Source organism: Hylobates moloch, unplaced genomic scaffold (genome assembly GCF_009828535.3).
Source record: "Hylobates moloch isolate HMO894 unplaced genomic scaffold, HMol_V3 SCAFFOLD_5, whole genome shotgun sequence".
Lineage (NCBI taxonomy): Eukaryota > Metazoa > Chordata > Mammalia > Primates > Hylobatidae > Hylobates > Hylobates moloch.
In genome coordinates this window covers 15914068-15937670 of record NW_026652280.1, presented here as the reverse complement: position 1 = coordinate 15937670, position 23603 = coordinate 15914068, and the positions used below count along the sequence as shown (strand labels likewise).

Genomic DNA, 23603 nt, shown 5'->3' with positions numbered 1-23603 from the left:
TGGCCATAAAGGAATTTCTTCTATCTTAAGTGTGGTGCAGTCTGCCATCGCTGGTTGGCAGGGGTATCAACCTGGGGAGGCTGGGCTGTGGATTGCATGGTCAAGACTGGTCTTTGGGAAGCTGGGCTTTTCTCATAATACTGATTCTGCCTACTACACACCCCAAACATGATCTGTCTCTAACTGTCATTCCTACCTCTAATCTGTAATTTTTCTTCCCCACTCCTGAATCATGACTCAGCCTCTGAATTCACTTTAGGTAGGGCTGGCTTGTTGCTCCCACCAAGCTTTCAAACTGAAACCACAGAATAACTCTTGCTTGAGTTATTACTAACTCCATAACTCTTGTATTTTTTTATGGGACAGGATTTACCTGCTAGTAGATTGCTGAAGCTCCACATAAAAACATATGCTCCATGCAAGAGAGCCCAGAAGATCTTGGGATGAGTGTTCCTCAGGCCAGGAAGCATCTGCCACAGCTGGGATCTTTCCTATTGAGTAGCTTTGCACCATGTGCACCGACACTGGAGATCCCTGGAATTTTGCATATGGCACTGCCAACTTGTTGGGTTGATGGCAATCTCCTTGACAGGCAGCTTGTTTTTCTTGAATAGAGGCCAGGCTTGTCAATGTTTTCCCTTAGTAAAACAGAAGGAGGTTAAGAACTGGGTGCAGGGCCTGGCATGGTGGTTCACGCCTGTAATCCGAGCACTTTGGGAGGCTGAGGTGGGTGGATCACGAGGTCAGGAGTTTGAGACCAGTCTGACCAACATGATGAAACCCTGTCTCCACTAAAAATACAAAAATTAGCCGGGTGTGGTGGTGCGTGCCTATAATCCCAGCTACTCAGGAGGCTGAGGCAGGAGAATTGCTTAAACCCAGGAGGCAGAGGTTGCAGTGAGCCAAGATCGTGCCACTGCACTCCAGCCTGTGAAACTCCATCTCAAAATAAATAAATAAATAAATAAATAAATAAATAAATAAATAGAAAAAGAACTGGGCACTTCTCTGAAAAGCACTGGCCATCTTGGGAGTTTCTGGGGATCTCATGAAAAATTTTATTTTTGTTTTTTAATTTTTTAAATAGAGATCAGGGTCTCACTATGTTGCCCAGGCTGGCCTCAAACTCCTAGCCTCAAGTAACCCTCCCACCTTGGCCTTCCAAAGTGCTGGGAATACAGGAATGAGCCACCATGCTGGGCTCTGGGGATTTAAAGAAGCTCTTGATGGACTTCATTTTCAGTGCCGCACTTTCCAACCAGCAGGTGAAGAGCTGAATCACTAAGGACACAAATGAAAAGGGAGGGGCAAAATCTGAAGGCTTTATATTTCCTTTTGAGGGACGCAGCTCCAGTCTAACTTGCCACACCTTGAACTTCACCACTGGAAAGCAACAAAGGTAAGAGAAATGTTTCTGTACTTTATTATCTCAGCTGTGCTTGTTGTCAAATAGGACAATAAATAAGAGTAAACCATGGCATTTGGACAGGTTGCATAATGAACCAAATGAAGGAGCAACTTACTATTTAATTGAATATGACTTTTGCTGACCCCTTGATAAATACATGAGCATATTTGGATGCCATTGATAGTGTGCATTTAAAAATCTTTGAGAGATGCTGACTTGATTTCAGATCTTTGTTTAGTAAAATGGAACTCTATTGATATTTTCTACTTACTAATCTTCATTCAAAACACAAGCTAGTTATGCATGCTGTGGCCTCGGTGTATTGAAACACTTCTTAGCTCCTTAGAAGATCTTAACTTGCTATGCTAGCCTTATTAATCACTATGTGTTGGAGACAATTTCTTTCTTTTCCTGCCTCTCAGTTTCCTCTTATAGCTTTAAAATTAGTCTCCTAAGTAATATGTGTATTCTGTACATGCAGGTAAAATATAATGGTTTATGTTTATGTGAACATTCTGAAATTCCTACTATTTTTAGGAATGAGCATATGTGAAATTCACAAAGTTGTAGGGCAGAGAGTGAGAGTAAAAGGACAGCTCTGATTTAGGGAAAGAGAGGTAGGTGCTAGATAAGTGGTCACGAGAGAAGAGTCTTGTAAAAGGGGAAGAATGTACACAGGATATGGTACAGATTGTAAGATGCTGGTGTCTTAGCCACCCTTGGAGATGTATTTCCCCCAAAAGGACAGAACCAAACCCTCCATCTGTTGCAGTCCTTTAGTGTCAGTATCCCTTCAGGTAAGATAAGATGTGTTCCCTTCCACACATATCCCAAATAGAGTTGTCTCTTCTGGAAATCCCTCTTCTCAACCTCGAACAGCTACAGTGACAGATATCCTTCTTTTCTTCATTTCTGTCATAACAATTTCCAGATGACACACCTCATTTGCTTGAAGATTTTTTTTTCCAAGACACAGCCAACTTTCCCTTACCACATGAGTGGGCTGTTTTGGGGGTCCATATACAGCTTTGATAAAATTCTGGGTGACTTGGGACTTCTGCCTTCATGAGTTCTGCTTCCCTGAAATGGACTAGGCAACATTAATTAGACTAGTTGTAAAATATCCAGAATATTGGTTTCCCTAACAAGTATTGATTCCTGGGTGAATGTGGAAGACACTGACAATTTCACAGATGAATTTTCTCTGCCCTTAAAGAATGTTCAATGTAGTGAGGAAGACCAACATATTAAATGAACCAAAATCTATAAATCCATCCATACACACCTCTGCACATGCAAAGACAATCACCCAGATGTAGAGGGAATTGTCAATAAAACTAGTTAAATGTATGGTTAACATAGATACTCCATTGTGAAAGATCTCTGCAAACAGAAAGGTAGAATTTTGGAAAATGAATGAGGAAAGTCCATGCACTTTGGCACTACATAAATAATATAGTTAAAACTCTGTCTTGCCAATAAACAAAGTTCATTTGATATTTAGCATGTCTATTGGCAAGACAGAGTTTTAATATTATTGATTAGAATTTGAATTATTCTAATTCAAACTATCATTAATACAAAGTTCATTTGAATTAATTATAATTATGTATTGCCAATGATTTTTGAGAAAAACCTGAACCTGAAGTATTCTTTCTTGGTACTATGAGCTCAGTGCTTGAAGAGCTGTAAGATCCAACTCTGAAGTGAGGCAAACATCATCACTCACCCTGCAAGACTCAAGATTCTGAATAACACACATATAGTACTGGGACATACATGAACCCTGTAAGTTAGCCATTTCCTTTACAAAGAAATTCTCACAGAGCTGTGTAAGGGAGTAGGTGTGCTGATGTTCATCATGGCACTGTTTGTGGTGGCATGAAGAAGGAAACCATTTGAGCATCTGTCATTGGCAAACGAATGGGCAAATTAATATGGTGGAAGCAGAAGAATGCAGCAGTTAGAAGGTATGGACTATATTCCCAGAATAACATGGATGAATCTTAAAAATATAGTACTAGGTGAAAAGTATGTGAAAACTTGTATTTTTTTGTTTTGCTTTGTTTTGTTTTGAGACAGGGTCCTACTCTGTCTCCCAGCCTGGAGTACAGTGGTACAGTCACTGCTCACAGCAGCCTTGACCTCTTGGGCTGAAGCGATCCTCCCACCTTAGCCTCCTGAGTAGCTGGGACTGCAAGTGTGTCCCACCACGACTGGCTATGTTTTAAATTTTTTTGTAGAGATGGGGTTTTCGCCACGTTGCCCAGGCTGGCTTCAAACTCCTGGGCTCAAGGGATCCACCTGCCTTGGCCTCCCAAAGCTTATGTTAAGTATTATCTAACATGACTTCATTTATGAAAATTTAAAAATGCATAAGATAAAGAAATCAATGTTTTACAGGAGCACATATAAATAAAAGAATATGCCTTAAACAAATTATAAGTGGTGTCTATGGTGGTGGAGAAGAAAGGAAATGAACTGGGTCAAAGGCCATGAGTAAAGAAGAGAATGGCCTTGTAATCCAGTGATGGCTTATGCCAAGAACCAGAGCATGTGATGACCTCAACCTTGTATGCTTGTGGTTATAAAAGAAGAAACAAACAAATAAACAGACTAATAAAAGTGTCCGGCAAACAATAAGTGGCCTATCAGTGTATTCCAAACTCTTTTCTTAGGTGCTCTAGTAACTGCAGGGCTACAATAGTTATGATATGTGAATAGGCGATTTTATAACAACAACATGACATAAATTTAAGATAAATAAATTTACATTACATTCCAGAATACAACTCCACTAGCTTACTTAATTCACTAAAATGCAGAACACAGTGTGAAGAGCAACTGACTTGGATATACTTCATGATTGGAAGTGCTTTCATTATTAAAGTACCTAAACAAAGGGCTGTCAAAGACACTATTATTACCACACATAATACAGAGAGCTGTATTAAAATCACCTTGAAGGAAAACATACTGTCAAAGGTACATAATCATATTTTAGCAAAATAAGATGAGTAAAACCCTTCTGTTATATTTTTTAAAAACTGTCAAGAGCAAAGAAAATTGTGGTCCAGGCTTGGTATTTTATTTTAGCAATTGTATTTTAGCAAAATAAGATGAGTAAAACCCTTCTGTTATATTTTTTAAAAACTGTCAAGAGCAAAGAAAAGTGTGGTCCAGGCTTGGTGCTGTATAACTGCTGGGTCCTATTACACTGTGCTGGGCTTTCTGAGAACTGGAATGCATAGCATCTACTCCTTAGTGATTATTTTAGGGCAACTGGTTTTGATTACAGGATTTGTGAATTTTCCTATATAAATGTCATGGGCCATTATTTTGAAAGTCCACAAGTGACGTATATTCCCTTTTGGTCTCCCTCTGCCTGATAAAGGATGAAAAGCATGACATAAATGCCTAAATCGATGACAAACAAGGACATATCCCAGAGAACACATCTCCAGAAAGCTCAGCTCAGATACGTACTGACTGGAAATAAGATACATTAGTAACTAGGATAAATATGTATTGGCAGGGATATGTATTGGCCTTTGTTACTGTGTCCTATAGCATATATGCTTAGACTTGGATTCTAAAAGAGGGCAAAGCTGTAATCTAGAAGATGGGAGGTAAAAGAATCAAATATTTCTGTATCCCAGGTGGACTAAACAAGAGAATAATGTAACTATGCTACAGAAAGGTGAATGTGGAGTAAGTGGGCTAATTGGCCTTAGTGAACAAGGGTGTATAGAAAAACCCTTGAAGTGAGTTAGAATTCCTTTAGCTGCAAGTAACAGAAGACTCAACTAAAATGGCTTAAACAATAAGAAAAAATTATTATTTCACATGAAAAGAAATCTCAAGCTAGGGCAGATCCAGGATTGGGTAATCAGTACACTCAATGGTGTGTTACTCGAGGATGCAAGTTCTGTCTGTCCTTCCTCTCTGAAATCCTGGCTTATCCTCTTAGACTAGCTACCTCACGGACACAAAATAGCAGCTGCAGTAGTAGACACATGCAGATAACCCAACTGTGAGAGGAAGAAGAGGGCTGGTTTCCTCTTGTGGATCTCTTCTTATCGGAAGCCTTTTCTAGAAGCCCTCCAGTAACCTCTCCTGTCTTTCTTGTAAGAATTATGGCACTTTCTGACTCCTACACTAGAAACTTGGGACATAGAATTTCCTCAATTGGCTTAGACTAATCCAGGCTTGCTCTTGGGGCCTGAGAAGGGTGAAGCCTCCTCTGAAGCACATGGCTGCATCAAATCTGCATCAAAGCAAGTTCTCTTAGCAAAAAACAAGGGAATGAAAGGGAAGGGCTGAATGGTGGGCAACCAACTTTTTTTAATATGCTGTCTGAGAGAAGAAGAGAAGGAGAGAGATTTAGAAATTGATTATCAGAAAGATGATATGAACTTCTGACTAGGTGACATGAAGACCCAACTCCATCATGAGCTATGTGGGGTGTGATCTCTGATTTCTCATCAAGAGGCATGCAAGGCTTCTAAGGCCACAGTCCTGCCTATCTTCGACCCCACTGCCCACCACTTTTGGACTCTTATTTCATGCATTTATAATATAAAATTTATCTTTCAGGTATTTGAATCTCTGCTCATGCTATTCCTTCTGACAGGAGTGCTCTTCTTACATGTATATACCTAGGTGACGCTTATTTCATTCTTCTAGAAGCAGCAGGGATATTATCTCCTCTAGGAAGGCTAACTATAATTCTCAGTTTGGGCTTGTGTCTCTCCTCTCTACTTGATTATGTGCAGACCAGCATATCACATAGTACTTATTGGATTGAAATTCTCTTCTTCATTTCTTCCTTCTGCAAACATGTACTGAGTCACTACTCTATGGATAGAGCTCGTCTAGATGCTGGAATAAAACATAAAAACAAAACAAAGTCCTTGGTGTAATGTACTATAGAGGGAAGGGAATCAGATAATAAATACATATTTAGTAAGCCAGGTGGTGGTATGTGCTATGGTAATGGAATGGAGGGATGTGGGCTGAGATTTCAAACAGAATTAATGGTCAGGGAGAGCCTTAGTAACGAGATGCTATCAGAACAGAGATGATTAAACTGCTGGAATGAGCCATTCAAATATCTTCAGGAAGAACTTCATGGAAGAGGAATAGAAAGTGTAAATGCCCTGAGGTTGAATGTACTTGTTATGTTGAAGGTATGCAAGGAGTTTACATGGCTAAATTGGAGTGAGCTTGTGGGAGAGTGGTAGGAGATGAGGTTTGACAGGTGGCCAGGGCCAGATCATGGAGGGCCTTGTTGGTCACAGTAAGGACTTTGGCTTCTTCTCTGAGTAAAAGGGAAGACAGTGGAGTTTTCGAGCAGAGGAGTACCTAACTAACTGATATTTTAAAAATACTAGTCTATCAAAGATATCATGGAGGAGGATAAAGACTGCAGTAGAAAGAAGATAGGAGATTATTTCAGTAATTCAGGAGCACCGTTCATGCTGTTAAAACGGGGAAGCATGAGAAATGTGCAGATGGGGAATATTTCCAAAGACGGGGTATACAGGATTTTCTCATTGATTGAATAAGAATGAGAATAAGAATAAGAATAAGAATAAGAATAAGAATAAGAATAAGAATAAGAATGAAACAGTACTTAAGGATGATCCCAAGGTTTTTAGCTTGAGAAAGAATGGAAGAATGGAATTGCCATTTACAGAGGTAAAGAAGGCTGTGAGGGACACAGGCTGGAGAGAGGAGTTAGAAAACCAAGCATTTGCTTTTGGACATGTTAAGTTTGAGATATATATTAGACATCCAAGTGGGGATGTTGAGTAAGCAGTTGGATATGTGGGTTTGGAATTCAAGGGCAGCATAAATGCAGGAGCTAATAGCATCTTAGTGACATTGGAGGAATGAGGTTGGATGAGATCACCCAGGGTATGACTGTTCATAGAGAAGAGGCTCAAGATCTGAATTCTGTTTTATTGTGGTGTCTAGAGGTTGAGAATTAAGAACAATTCTGCAAAAGAGACTGAGAAGGAGCAGTCAAGGAGGCAGGCTGTGAACCAAGAGCTAATGATGACACAGAAGTTAAAGGAAGGAAGTGTTTGATGGCAATGAGGCTCCTGAAGAATGAAGTGTTCCTGAGAGCAGAAACTATTCTTGATTGTTTTTATAGTCATAGCCCTCTACAGTTAGCGGTCCTCAAACAATGTTTGTGGAACTGAATAGAATGAACTCTTCTTTCTTGACATATTCTTGTCCTAAGATAACACATATTCCAGCATCATCTTTTCTTCTCTTGGATTTTCCTTTTCCATTTCTATTTTCATAAACATGATGGCTGTGGCCTCCAGGCTGAGATCTCTGACCACTTTCTTATGGCAGGTCCTACTTGTTAGTATTGTCTTCCTTTCATGGAGGGATACAGGGAATGAGGTCCCACTGAGGCAATAAAAATGTGCTGGAAGGCCGGGGGCGGTGGCTCATGCCTGTAATCCCAGCACTTTGGGAGGCCAAGGCGGCTGGATCACAAGGTCAGGAGATCGAGACCATCCTGGCTAACATGGTGAAACCTCGTCTCTACTAAAAAATACAAAAATTAGCCTGGCATGTTGGCGGGTGCCTGTAGTCCCAGCTACTCGGGAGGCTGAGGCAGGAGAATGGTGTGAACCCGGGAGGCGGAGCTTGCAGTGAGCTGAGATCGTACCGCTGCATTCCAGCCTGGGCGACAGAGCGAGACTCTGTCTCAAAATAAAATAAAATAAAATAAAATAAAATAAAATAAAATAAAATAAAATAAAATAAAATAAATAAAATAAAATAAAAATAAAAAATGTGCTGGAAATTTTGCGAGTGCTGTCAACTTGTTTGTGCAAAAATGACTGAGGTGGAGCTGTTCTCCTCCTGTGACACTGCAAAAGTCGGTAGTCTAGTGGGAAAATATCTCGACTGGCTGATAGTGTGTAGCTCAAGATTTTTTTCTGTACAAATTCCAGGATGAGGAATGTCTTAAAGCATGGAAATTCAGAATACAAAGATTCAATTTCTTTTAATCTTTTGCTCCAGAACAATTATAGATTATTTAAAAATATACACAAATGATAGTAAGATAGATTTTAACCATTGGCTGAAGGAATAGTAAATCTTCTGTTCATTGGAATGTAAAACTAATGTGAATTCCCCTCTCTAGCATTTACTAATTTCTCAGAAATTGTGATAAGGGTATGTAATTTTTCATGAAGCAGTGTGCCCTGATACTTAAACTCATGAAATACAATAATTGAACTCCAGATACTATCTGTAACTTGAAGTGATGTTCTGAGAATTTTTTCCCTTCTGTCCTCAGGCAGTCAGCATAAAAATGGGTTCTCTCAGCACAGCTAACGTTGAATTTTGCCTTGATGTGTTCAAAGAGCTGAACAGTAACAACATAGGAGATAACATCTTCTTTTCTCCGCTGAGTCTGCTTTATGCTGTAAGCATGGTCCTCCTTGGTGCCAGGGGAGAGACTGCAGAGCAATTGGAGAAGGTATGGAATTCCCCAGAGATTTGTTCAGGACCCAGAAGTCTTTCATGCACCCACTGTGGGTCAGCAAAATTAATTCTATCTTTATACCAATAAAATTGCCATCTTGAGAGAGAAAAGGCACAATGAATAAATCATATTTCTTAAAAATTGATAATGGTTTGATTAATGAAGTATGCTGTAATGCAAACAATGTAATACAAGCAATGCGTGGTCTCTTTTTTTTTTTTTTTGAGATGGAGTCTCGCTCTGTTGCCCAGGCTGGAGTGCAGTGGCGCAATCTCGGCTCACTGCAAGCTCCGCCTCCCGGGTTCACGCCATTCTCCTGCCTCAGCCTCTCCGAGTAGCTGGGACTACAGGAGCCCGCCACCACGCCCGGCTAATTTTTTTGTATTTTTAGTAGAGACGGGGTTTCACCGTGGTCTCGATCTCCTGACCTCGTGATCCGCCCGCCTCGGCCTCCCAAAGTGCTGGGATTACAAGCGTGAGCCACCGTGCCCAGCCGCGTGGTCTCTTTTTCACTATCAGTGGTATCACAAATAAATCTCTGCAGTTTACTTTTAGAGTCCCTTCATTCAGTGATTTAAATTCGACAAAGGTACTATTATTGTCCTCTAGAAGGTTAAATTTATAATAAACATAATGCTATTTTAGACATTACCAAGTTAAAAAGATTTTCATGATTATGTTTGAACTTCATAACAGTTAGGAATTGTTATCCACACTTTACAGATTGAAAACTGAGACTCAGAAAGGAAAGGTGACTTTTCAGGTTATATAGGCTAACATTAGAGATTTTTCCATTACATATATTTTCGTTGCAGTGGAAAGTCTAGGAGAATATCACTTAACAACTCTTAGGATACTTGCAAATCTTATTATTGTTTATGCTGGGAAACCATGTAAGGTCTTACACAGCCCCAGATGGGTACTGTCTTAGTTAACAGCCTAAGCACAGTAGGGACAGAAGGGTCTAGGGGATAAGAGATTAGTCCCTGGAGCCTGACAATGGTCTGAGGCAAGCTGTTTGATCTCTCTTAAACTTATATTTTCCCTAACACAAAATGAGGGCAATAGTATCTACTCATAAAGTTGTTGGGAAGGTTAAATAAGATATGTAAAGACTTAGTTCAGGACTTGGAACACAACATTATTAAATGTTAGCTATCACTATTGGTCTTGATCTAAAATAGAAAAATAGATACTTACAACTGTCAGCCTTTATAGACTATACATTGCTTCTGATGCCAAAAGATCCTTTTTTTTCTTTTTCTAGGTGCTTCATTTTAGTCATACTGTAGACTCATTAAAACCAGGGTTCAAGGACTCACCTAAGGTATGATAATATTGCTGAGTTGTCAAATGCTCTTTAACCTAAGAGAAGGATGAAATAATAGTCTGGATGTTGAGTAGAAGAGCTCCTTCTTTTGCCCATGAGGGAACCAGCTATGTGTCCCCCTTTAACCTTCCTGATGATAACTACAGCCTGTAGAGTTTAATATAATAATGATAATAGTAACAATAGTAAACTTTCTTAGATTTTATTACCTGATTTATTGCCATCCTTACTGAAACTTTTTTGTTCCTTTATGGACGGTGCCCTATGTTGAGTCTGCCAGTCTTGTCTATGTGGTGTTAGACTTTTCTGTCTAGAGTGGGACTGAGAAAGGACCCTGATGCCTGGCCATATAATTATGTACTGGGAAAACATAGCCTGATATTGCCCAATCCACATGCTCTGGGACTATGGTCTCTAGTTTTTTCCAGTAGAAGGATTCATTTTGACATCAAAATTATATAGAACTCTTACATGAAAATAGTTCTGTTTGATTATGATTGGTTGAGACAATACATAAATGCATATAGACTCACAGAACACCAGCTTCACGGAACCCAACTTACTACCAAAATTTCAAAGTCCATAGTTTAGGAACCATCTGCTTTAGGGAATGCTTTAGGGAATATAGGAATATTGCCTATAATGTCCATAAATTCTTAGCCATCTTTCAAATGCAACAAAGCTGCAGCTTAGCAGAATTGCTACCACTGAGAAGCAAATTAGTGTGTGAAATCAGTTCAGTGAAGGGCTGAGGTATTTGATTAAATGACCACATGAAAAATGGAGACATAGAAAAAAGTGTGAAAGAGAAGAGAAATGATTCTGTAAGTACAAAGGCAGCAATAACACTGGAATTATTGCCCTGAATACCCCACTAGGATCTCTTTATTTATGAAAACTGCCTTTGAATTAAATCATTAGGACCAACAAGTACACATGTATTATGCAGTAACTTACAATTCTGCACACAGACTGCAACTAAAGTTACAGAGTGGCGAAATTAATGTGCTAGTGAAAATCCAAGGAAGAAAATGCTTTAAACTAATTTCCTTGTATTCATAGCCCTTTTATTCAGAGGCAAACACCTTGCTCTCTAGATAGCTATCATTCTCCAATGGCAAAAATCAAGCAATTTAATACACCATTCTTTGTTTACTGATGCTTCAGTGCAGCCAAGCTGGAAGAATTCATTCTGAGTTTGGTGTCTTATTCTCTCAAATCAACCAGCCAGACTCTAACTATACCCTCAGCATTGCCAACAGGCTCTACGGGACAAAGACAATGGCATTCCATCAGGTAAGTCCATTTGGAAGAGTGGCCAACCACTTTCTTGGCATCCTCTGAATTTCATACCATAAATTGATGAAGAGTGGGAAGAGTCACATGACATTTATCATTAAGAGATTGACTTTGTGCTGACTTACAGTTTCAGTGAAATGGATTTATTGAAACTCTCATGTAAAGTTCCAAAATATCACATAAAAATGACTTCTTCAAGATCCCTAATGCTGTCTAAGAACCAAGGTCAGGGATGAAGCACAAAACAAAGTAGGTAAGAATCATCCCTGTGGACCAGAAGAAAAACAAAATCAATTTTTCATATCTTTTTCAGAGGTTCTTAATAGTGGAGTATCAAGAAGTAGTTGAAATTACATTGGACTGTGAGCTGAGAGACAGGAGTTCTGTTTCCATTTAGAATATATAACTTCGGGCAAGCCACTTCTATCTTTAAAATGAGAGGATTAGGCTTAGTTCTTTGTAGCTCCAATATTCTAACACCATTTATGCCCTTTCCCAACACCATGGTCGTATGTGGTTTTATTGATTATTTACTCTGTGCCAGTCATTCTGCTTAGCTCATTACAGGCATTGTCTCCTATAATCCTCACATTGTGCTAAGATATGGGCATAAAATTTCCATTAATTCTACAGACTGTGAAGCAGATTCTGAAAAGTCAGGCTGATATAAGGGTCACAGAGATATTTAAATGGCAAAACCTAGATTTGACCCCTATCCAAATCCATCTTCCTGTTTTTAATTGCTACATCATTTTGTTATGACTGAGGTGAAATGCAAGCTTTTGTTTGACCAGGGTTATTTAAATGCCATCTGGGTGAAGCTGGATGAAACCATGAGTTTCTAATGTTCTTCCCTGGCCTGGTAGATCAGGTTATGTCTTGGATATGATGAGCTTCTGATAGTCAGAATATTTGCAACTTGGGGTAGGTATTATAGACATTCAGAGAGTATTTTCTTTTACTGCCCTGGAAGCATATAGGGAATGATGTATGGAGAGTGTCTAGAGTGGCAGGGATTAACAATCATGGTCCTTTGAGCTGGGATGCCTGCTCTCATGACTTTGCCTTCTCAAAACAGTGACCCAGACATACCAGTAGATAAATGTGGATTTGGGATGATCATGATGACATCTGTTCCAGAAGTGAGAAGGTCCTCATTAGCATCATGAAGATTGTCTTGAACTATGTCATGAGAGGGACCTTGTTATTTCAGGATTCTGGCTGGGAAAACGTCCATCTCCTGGGCTATGGAGAGTTACTTAAGGTTGTTTCAACCACAATTGGATCCAGCTCAGGACAAAATTCATTCTGAGGCCCAGACTGTGCTCTTAGTTTATCGGGGGAACCCACCCCTGATAATTCAACATAGGTTCTTTTCTGTTTTCCCTATGTGTCGGCCAGTCTGAGAAATAAAGGGAAATAATACAAAAGAGAGAAATTTTAAAGCTGGGTGTCAGGGAGAGACATCACATGTCGGCAGGTTCCATGATGCCCAAGCCGCAAAACCAGCGATTTTTTATTAGTGATTTTCAAAGGGGAGGGAGTGTACGAATAGGGTGTGGGTCACAGAGATCACATGCTTCACAAGGCAATAAAATACCCCAAGGCAAATGGGGGCACAGTACTAGGGTGAAATTAAAATTGCTAATGAAGTTTTGGGGATGCATTGTCATTGATAACATCTTATCAGGAGACAGGGTTTGAGAGCAGACAATCGGTCTGACTAAAATTTACTAGGCAGAAATTTCCTTGTCCTGATAGGCCTGGGAGCGCTATGGGAGACCGGGGCTTATTTCATCCCTTATCTACAACTGTATAAAACAGACATTCCCAGAGCGGCCATTTCAGAGACCTCCCACTAGCAACGCATTCTCTTTCTCAGGGCTGTTCCTTGCTGAGAAAAAGAATTCAGCGATATTTCTCCTATTTGCTTTTGAAAGAAGAGAAATATGGCTCTGTGCCGCCCGGCTCTCAGGCAGCCAGACCTAACGGTTATCTCCCTTGTTCCCTGAACATTGCTGTTATCCTGTTCTTTTTTCAAGTTGCCCAGATTTCATATTGTTTAAACACACAGGCTTTACGAACAGTCTGTGCAGTTAACGCAATCATCACAGGGTCCTGAGGTGACATACATCCTCAGCTTACGAAGATGATGGGATTAAGAGATTAAAGAAGACAGGCCTAGGAAATCACAAGAGTATTGATTAGGGAAGTGATAAATGTCCATGAAATCTTCACAATTTGTGTTCAGAGATTGCAGTAAAGACAGGCATAAGAAATTATAAAAGTATTAATTTGGGGAACTAATAAATGTCCATAAATTCTTCACAATTTATGTTCTTCTGTCATGGCTTCAGCAGGTCGGTCCCTCCGTTTGGGGTCCCTGACTTCCCACAACATTAGTTAAGCTTTGTTTTTCTTCTACGCTAGGCACATCTTCCATACTACAAAGTCTTGTATCATTCTATTCAGTTCATGTTGGGGCATTGGGTCCCACTGGGATGTGGAGGTATGCTCCTAAGTTCTCAGGAATTGCATCATGGTAAACTCATTTGGGTCCATGTAGATATCACTGTTGTCTTCGCAGAAAGACAAAAGAAAGTCTCCAGTTCTGTAGAAATCTAGGGCCATGGGTGGTCATCAATAGTTGCTCCAGAATGCTACATGGGAGGGGCTTGGGAGTAAGAATTTTTGGTTAAAAGAAAGGGTAAGTTCTTTATACTGAGTTTGCACACCACTTTCACTTAGATAATATGTTATAGGTGAGCGAAATAATAAATTCCTTAAGATATTTTTGTTCATACTTTACATAAATTTGACAGAAATGCCAACTATCTACATCAGAGAATGTTTTTATTATTAATTATATTTATGGCAGCTTGTGAGGAGATTGATATATATCATGGGAGCAACTTTCTGTTAGACCTCAGAACAGCAAGTCACTTAACCACTCTGCTTCTCAGTTTTCCTGTCTATAATCTGTGAGCAGTAACTTCCATGTCTACTTTGAAGAAGAAAGAGTAGGAATAGAGTCAGAAGGTGCTCATGTATTGCAATTTGTTATTTTGCTTTGAACACTTTAAAACTAAGAAAGCCAATCATATGACAGAAGTAACAACAAAACATTTCTGAACATTCCTTTTGGAAGGGTTTCAGATTTTGTTAAATTTATTTGTTTTATTAAAAATAAGTACATATGTATTCTGCTTCCTCTCAGACTTGTTTATAGGAACTGATTTTTTCTCTGCATTAGAATTTTAGAATACATTAAGTTGTAGATTTTTGTTTTCCTTACACTGTTTTGAATTGTTGTTCAATTATCATGTCTTTTATAGCAATATTTAAGCTGTTCTGAGAAATGGTATCAAGCCAGGTTGCAAACTGTGGATTTTGAACAGTCTACAGAAGAAACGAGGAAAACAATTAATGCTTGGGTTGAAAATAAAACTAATGGTAAGGATAAGTCAATATGTGTCTCTAAACTCTGTGTTGTGTTGATAAGCAACCTGAATCCGCTTGCTAATGAGGAAGCTAGCTGAAGTCTGCACCTGACATAGGCAGATCAGCAAGAAAGGAATGGGGCCGTATTTTGGAATACCCCTTACAATTAGTTGTTCTAGAAGCTATACAAAGTGACTTTGCAAATGAACACCATTTCTATTTCATAAATGTGTGGTGCATTCTGCAATTAAAATTAATTAAATTTAAATTTACTTTTCACAATTAAAAACCCATATATATTGCTAAATATTTCTTAAATGTTTCTTAGAAATATTTGGTTAAGGAAAAATTTAAGGATATACAAAAGTAGAGAGAATACATAATGAACCCTATTTACCCATCACTCAATTGCAACATTTGTCACTAATGGCTGGCCTTATTCATGTAATCTCTCACCCTTTCTCCAACACTTCTTTAAGATTATATTGCAGCAAATTCTAGATATTATATCATTTTCCTACACGTATTTCAGTTTGTTTTTCTAAAAAATATGGACAATTTTAATACAACCACTACAATATTATTACATCTGAAAAATTAAAAATAATCCTTTAATGTTAACTATTCAGCGTATTTTCATTTTTCCCCAGTTGGCTCTTTTTTTTTGTTTGAATCAGGAACCAAATAACATTGACATATCACAATTAGTTAATACATCCCTTAAATCTTGATTTTAAAAATAAACTTTATGATCTAAATATACATACATATAGAAAAGTAAATTATTGTATGTGTGCTGTTTGATAAATTATCACAAAGTGAATATACTCATGACTCAGGTCAGCAAAATAAGACATTAGTTATTAGAAAGAGGCACTGCAAGGTCCCCCTTAAATCCTCTTCTAGAAAGAAGCCCCTTCTTTCCCAAATGTTAAGGCTTCTCTGACTTCTGTTACCACTTATTAGTTCCGCCTGTTTTTAAATCTCATGTAATTGGAATCATAAATTATGTGGGTTTTTTTTAGGTCAATACTTCTTGAGAGTCATCCATGTAGTTACACTTTGCATGGTTTGTTCATTTTTATTAATATGCATTTCATTCTCAGAATATTCCAAATATACTTATCCATTTTACTGTTAATAAATACTTAGGACACTTTTAGTTTGGATCTCTTGTAAATAGTGCTGCTGTGAATATTTTTGATACATATCTCTGGTACACATACGTATGCACTTTTATTGGGTGTATACCTTGGAATGGAATTGCTAGTCATAGGCATATATATATTCAACTGTAGTAGATGCCAAGCAATTTTCTTAAGTGGTTGTGTCAATTTATTTGCCCAAACAAGAAATGAGAATTTCATTTGTCCCTCCTCCTTGCCAACACTTGGTAGTGTAAGTCTTGTTAACTTTAGCCACTGTAGTTATTTTAATTTTAATTTGCATTTCCTTCATGAATTATATGGTTGAACAATTTTTCATATGCTGCATATCCTCCTTTGTAAAGTTTCTGTTTAAACCTTTTGCCTACCTGTAAGAATGGTTTGTCTGTTTTTCTTTTTTCTGATAAATTTTTAGGAGTTGTTTGCACATACTGGATACCTACGTTGCAAGTAACTTCTACTATTTTGCATCTTATCTTTCTCATCTCTTAGTGGTGTCTTAGATGAATGGAAGTTTCTAATTTCAAAAGAATAAAATTTATGATCTTTTCCTTTATAGTTAGTGTCTTTGCACACATTTTTTGGATGATTTTAAAGAAATCTTGTCATGAAAATATTTTCTAGTTCGTGAAAATATTTTCATATGTTATTTTCTAGAAGTTTAATTGTTTTATTAAAGTCAGGATTCATTTTAAAATTAGTTTCATTCCATGTGGATGTCTAATTGCTATGGCATATACTTATTGAATAAAGAATTCTTTCATTATTACACTGCAATGTAAATGTTATCATAAATTAGATGACCATATATGTGTGAATCTGCTTCTGGGTTTTCCATTCTCTTTCATTTGTCAATTTGTTTATTCTCATGATGATGCCACAATTATAGTAGCTTTATAATAAGTCTTGGAAGCTGGAAGTGTAATCCCTCCAGTGTTGATCCTCTTCTAGGTTTGCCTTGCCAAAGCTTGAGCCTTTGTATTTCCATATACATTTTAAAATTGGCTTGTTAAATTCCATGGAATATATCAGTTGAAATTTTAATAGGATTTACATAGAATCTATAGATTTGGAGAGAAAATACATCTTTTTTCAAATTCTAATCCACGACCATGAAATTTACCTCTATACAGGTCTTCTTTAATTTTTTCTTTCAGTAACATTTTGTATTTTCCTATGTTGAAGTTTTGTATATTTTTTGATAAACTGATCCTAGGTGGTATTGGAGGTGTTTGGTGAGTTTTAGGTGGTATCTATTATTTTGGTTTATTTGTTGTTGATGTATAAGTATATACTTTACTTTTGTATATTAACATTGCTGAATTCACTTAATGATTCTAGTTTAGCTTTATATTATTTTAGATTTCTTTTAGCATAAAGACAATGTTTTCTAATATATTTGTCTCCCATTATATCATTTAACAGTGACAAGCTCTCAATAGTATCTTTTTGATTGAGGAACTGACAGATGTCAAGTTCAGTAATAGGTGACCAGATTAAAATATGTATCTATTCTATTATTTGTATTAAGTCAGAAAATGCTTTGAAAGGTGTATATATTTTTTCATATCTGTTAATTTACTTAGCACAGTGGTGTAAAAATATGCCTCATCTCTTGTGCTAACTCTAATCCACTGGTAGTGGCTGCTTGGGAAATCTGTATTGAGAGTCTGAGGCTTAAACTTAGGTTACTTGAAAAAGCCCATAGTTGAGCCAGTAGACACTACCTCTGTGACAGTAGAGGTTTTTGTCCATTTAGTTTTGTGTTATAGTCTGAGTTTAGTGCTACAGTGCCTAGAACAGAGCCCAGCATTTAGAAAATGCCTAAAACTTTTTTGGCACGAATGAAAAGATGATTAGTGTTGTCTGTCATGGGTGTGCATTAGGGATCCACATGTTATATATTTATGTAGAATATTAATGTTATTTCATCATTTATTTATATCTTTATTTACTCTTTCATCCAAAAATATACATTGTACGCTTAAGTTTAGGTATTGCTATCACATGCTAGGATTGTGTTAGGCCTAGAATTTCAATGAAAATTAAAACCTTCATGAAGCTTAAAGCTGTTGTTCAGATATTCCTATGTTTCATATTGTATAACAGATTACATTCCAAACAGGTTTTATAAATTGCAATGTATCAAAATGCACCAAGAGGGCTGGATGTTTAATTTTGATCAGTTTTATTTACAAAGCAATTCCTGGCATAATTTTATGAATCTTGATTTTCAGATATGTGTTTACTTCAAGTGCTTTTGTATATATATTTGTAATACACTAATTCTAGTGCATTGAAAAAATAAGTATTTTAAAATACTTAATATATTTGCATGTAGTGAAGTGCTGGTAAGTATAAAGTCTTGTAAATATTAAAAGTAAGCCACAAGAAATGATTAAATAATATCGAAATAAGCAGTAATGTATAAGAAATCACTCGATATAACTAGGCGTAAGACAAATTGATCCATCATGAATATACTGGCTACTTCCTGGATGCCGTCTTCTGACTAAATAACAAAGCATTAAATATTCCCTGAAATAAACTTCATTTGACAAAGAAGCCTCCATGGCCAGGAAATGAAAGGAGTTCTTCTGGTATCTCAAATTTACAATTAGTCTTAAAAAGAAATGGCTCTAAATTTCTCATGACTCTTCACCTCTCTATTATCAGGAGTTCAAATCCAAATACAATTATCTTATTTTTTATACAAGGAAAAGTCACAAATCTCTTTGGAAAGGGCACAATTGACCCTTCATCTGTAATGGTCCTGGTGAATGCCATATATTTCAAAGGACAATGGCAAAATAAATTTCAAGAAAGAGACACAGTTAAAAGTCTTTTTCAGCTAAGTGAGGTAAGTATTTTATTTTCAGACTGATGACAAATGTTGGAGAATACAATAATCATTTAAGGACAATTTAGAAAGATTTAATGATTTAGTGAAAATATTGGTCTAGGTTTCTGTTGGTTTTTTTTGTTGTATTTTCTATACATTTTCATTTTTCCTTTATTAAGTGACAATAACTTTTATCACAGAGCACCCAACTGGAGACCTGGGATACTAAGATTCTCTGGCAGAGAAGAAAAGCCATTCTTTTCTTAATGTTCTATTGGTTTATTCTTTCCGTGTATACTGTGGTTATGTTCTCCAGCAGCACACTAAGGCTCTCTGTGTTATTTTTTTTTATAGAGAGTTTCTTGAGGAAAGATTAAAAAGAAAATGATTTAATGATATATCCTTTTTTTTCCACAAAAATCATGTTAGCTAAAAATCCTGACTTGTTTTTGGTAGACCAAGGTATCTCTATATATTATTAGAACAATTCAGTCTCTAACCATGACTTATTTTAAATTAAAAAAATGGATAACCTTTGCAAAGGGAAGTAATAAGGAATCTACCTTGTAGTTTTATTTTACCCATGCCTTTAGAGTGTTCATGCAGATATCCATGTTATGCAAGGTAATCAGTATACACACATGTGCACTCACATATGTAAGTATACTACCTAATTATAATCTTTTTCTTCTTAACAGGGTAAAAATGTAACTGTGGAAATGATGTATCAAATTGGAACATTTAAACTGGCCTTCGTAAAGGAGCCGCAGATGCAAGTTCTTGAGCTGCCCTATGTTAACAACAAATTAAGCATGATTATTCTGCTTCCAGTAGGCACAGCTAATGTGAAACAGGTAAAATTATAAGAATGCTATAATGCAGTTAAAGCATGTGTGCATGTTAACACACACATACACAGACACACTGTGTGTCTCATGACATTAGGGTAGTCATTGATTCACAATCTAAGCCTTAGGAGGATTGTCCCGGGGAGTGTGAAAGTAGCAGGGAGACATATGTCCTCTGTCTTTCAGGACAGTGTGTTTATGGAGAAGAAGCTATTCTTACACGAGAAAGGCACATGGAAGCAGAAGTGATATTTTGTACAAATACACACAAGTACTGGTTGGTTGATAGTCGGGGGACATCTTTCTATAGTAATGAAGTTATAATGCTATTTGGGCTCCTAGTGTGCAGAAATCTGATTAAGCCATTTTACTCTCAAGGGCAGTATTTCTGAGCCAATTGTAATGTACTTTCACGGGCTAACCATTTTTAACATCTCAGTTTTGTGGAGAAATGGGCACCACACCCATTAAGAAATGGTCATGGCAGTGAAAGGAGTTTGGATCCAACCCCCTTTCCCCAGCTGCAGCCAAAGCTGCCCAGCATAGAGCAGGCTGTGCTTCTAACAGCTGAACTTCTGGGAGCCTGCAGAAGCTGACACACATATGGGTGATATGGCCCAACAGTTAGGGGCTTCTAAGCCAGAGAGTGCTGGCTTGAGATGAAAACACTGTGGCACAGGTGAGCAAGGTGTGTGTGTGTGTTGGGTGGTAGGGAAGGAACACTGTGGCACAGGTGAGCAAAGTGTGTGTGTGTCGGGTGGTAGGGAAGGTTTCTTGAAAGAGCAGAGTCAGGACGTACGCATTTGGATTAAGAAGTGAGACAGGTGCCAATTGAGAGGGAGCTGTAGTAACAGAAGTGCAGCTGTGGCCATGAGAACAGGTGTGCTTATGGTTGTGGCCAAGTCAGAGGCAATCAGGTCCCTAAGGGCCTGTGGTTGACTGGAGTGAAAGACATTTGGAGGCATAATGCAGTTTGGGAGCAGTTTAGACTCTGCAGAAAGTTTTCTGGAAGTAGACTATGGGATTAGAATGAAGGGGTCAGAAAGGATTTCCTAGTACAGCAATTTCAGTCCGAGCCTTGCTGGATAAATAGGAGAATCACAGGTGCCCTGCTAAACCGAGCAGAGCAAAGAGCAGTGCAAATGCCTTAGAAGCAGGGCAGCATGAGCTGTGGCATGAAGTCATGGTCTCTTGGATGTGGGCAGAAAAGGACAAAAGGAAAAGATACTTTGGAAGAAAAGCCACCTTTATTTTATGGTGGATTTTATACTGTCATGGTAGGCAGTAGTTGTCAAAACTGTTTTAAATTCTCAGATTAAAAAGATGGGATGTGACACAGCATGGTGGTTTGGAGCTGTGGATAGGGCTGGCTGGAGAGTTCAATGCCCGAGGGGGGCGTTTGAAAGGTTTACAAACAAATGATGAAACTGGACGGGGAATGAGAAGTCAGCATGCTGAGGCTGCTTTGGGAAAGCTGAGCATTGATGTGGGAGCTGACATGCTGGGCAGAGGCACAGGTGGCCCGGAGTTCAGCTTCAGGAGCAGCTACCAGAAACAGACAGAGAAGGGCACAAGAGGATGAAAGCTGTCCGCGTGCAAGGGGATCCTGGCATCAGGGATGCCAAACGAGAATCATGCTCATAAAGGAGGGTGTCGTGAAATGTTTCAGATATGAGAACTCAGAAGAAATGGTTGAGTCCATCCACGAAACAGGACAATGACAACTTCACAGGCGATAGTGGGAGAAGTGGAGTGAAGCACTGTAGGATACCAACTTGAGAAGCTTAATTATGAAATTTAGATGAGAAACAGATGACAGAAAAGGGAAAATATGGCTAATGGTATGATTTCGTTCCCAGGTAAGTAGACTGTATTAAAGGTAGAAAAAGTGATGAAGTTGAACCACTCACACTGAGAGTTATAAAAACATATGACATTTAATGTAGAGGTCATCGGTTTGACTCATGTGGGCTTGTCTGTGTTTTGTCTCTTAGATAGAAAAGCAGTTGAATTCGGGGACGTTTCATGAGTGGACCAGCTCTTCTAACATGATGGAAAGAGAAGTTGAAGTACATCTCCCCCGATTCAAACTTGAAATTAAGTATGAGCTAAATTCCCTGTTAAAATCTCTAGGGGTGACAGATATCTTCAACCAGGTCAAAGCTGATCTTTCTGGAATGTCACCAACCAAAGGCCTATATTTATCAAAAGTCATCCACAAGTCATACCTGGATGTCAGCGAAGAGGGCACGGAGGCAGCAGCAGCCACTGGGGACAGCATCGCTGTAAAAAGCCTACCCATGAGAGCTCAGTTCAAGGCGAACCACCCCTTCCTGTTCTTTATAAGGCACACTCATACCAACATGATCCTATTCTGTGGCAAACTTGCCTCTCCCTAATCAGATGGGGTTGAGCAAGGCTCAGAGTTGCAGATGAGGTGCAGAGACAATCCTGTGACTTTCCCATGGCCAAAAAGCTGTTCACACCTCACACACCTCTGTGCCTCAGTTTCCTCATCTGCAAAATAGGTCTAGGATCTCTTCCAACCATTTCATGAGTTGTGAAGCTAAGGCTTTGTTAATCATGGAAGAAGGTAGATTTATGCAGAAAGCCTTTCTGGCTTTCTTATCTGTGCTGTCTCATTTGAGTGCTGTCCAGTGACATGATCAAGTCAATGAGTAAAATTTTAAGGGATTAGATTTTCTTGACTTGTATGTATCTGTGAGATCTTGAATAAGTGACCTGACATCTCTGCTTAAAGAAAACCAGCTGAAGGGCTTCAACTTTGCTTGGATTTTAAAATATTTTCCTTGCATATGTAAATAGAATGTGGTGAGTTTTAGTTCAAAATTCTGTGTTGAGAATAATAAATGCATGAAATACCTCAAAGCTCTGTGAAGACTTGTAACATATGGCAGCAATCAAATGGCTTATAAAAGGATACTTTGAATGTGGAGAAATCTAATTCAGTCAATATTTCAGTGGAATTTTTGGCCAATTGCTTGAATTGAATTGAATTATACTACTGAATTGAATAATAGATTTTCTCCTCCTCCTTCTCCCCTTCCTTCTTCCTTCTCCTCCTCCTGCTCCTCTTCCTCCTCCTCCTCCTCTTCTTCTTCCTCTTCTCCTCCTCTTCCTCCTTCTCTTCTTCTTCTTCTCCTCCTCCTCTTCCTCTTCCCCCTTTTTCTTCTTCTCCTCCTTCTCCTCTTCCTCTTCCTTCTCCCCCTCCTCCTCCTCCTTCTTCTTCTTCTGCTTCTGCTTCTGCTTCTTCTTCCTCTTCTTCCCAATCCTCCTTGTCCTTCTGCTCTTCCTTCTTTCCCTCCTTCTCCTACCCATCTTCTTCTTCAGCAAGTAAAGGTTCAAAACAGAAAAAGGCATAAGTCAATCAGAAGATTTTTGTTTTAAAGGAAGCCTCCTTTTATACTCAGGATAACATGGAGCAGTAATCAGATAAGAGTGGCTATTAAACATTTACTGCTTTCTCAGTGCCTCCTTGGTGAATATTTTCTCCTGGAGCTTCCTCGGAAGTCTGAGTAGAGTGGAAGTCTCCCACTTCTACCTTCCCTAGCCCCATCTTAGAAGAGGTGGCTGGAGGTCAGCCATTTCTTCCCTCCTAGGTGACAGGCAACATTCTTTTAGGATAGACAGTGGTGGCAGCTAATGAAATATTTTCCTTTCTCCTTGGGGCATTGAAGAATATGGCTTACTTTAATCTTCAATAAAAATATTATAAAATTGCAAGCAAGC

General features: G+C 38.3%; 1 protein-coding gene across 2 annotated transcripts; it reads left to right on the top strand.

Moving 5' to 3' along the window:
* The first annotated feature begins 668 nt into the window (after positions 1-668).
* SERPINB11 (serpin family B member 11) lies at positions 669-22746 on the top strand. Of its 2 annotated transcripts, XM_032151679.1 has the most exons (9): positions 669-742; positions 1244-1399; positions 8739-8921; positions 10195-10254; positions 11425-11553; positions 14892-15009; positions 18881-19023; positions 19704-19859; positions 21848-22746. In XM_032151679.1, the coding sequence occupies exons 3-9, from the start codon at positions 8754-8756 to the stop codon at positions 22250-22252; spliced, it is 1179 nt and encodes a 392-aa protein (XP_032007570.1). In that variant the 5' UTR covers positions 669-742; positions 1244-1399; positions 8739-8753; the 3' UTR covers positions 22253-22746. The 2 variants fall into 2 exon arrangements, with proteins under 2 accessions (XP_032007570.1, XP_032007573.1); XM_032151682.2 differs by lacking the exons at positions 669-742; positions 14892-15009; positions 18881-19023 and having other exon boundaries at positions 1353-1399.
* Positions 22747-23603: the final 857 nt, after the last annotated feature.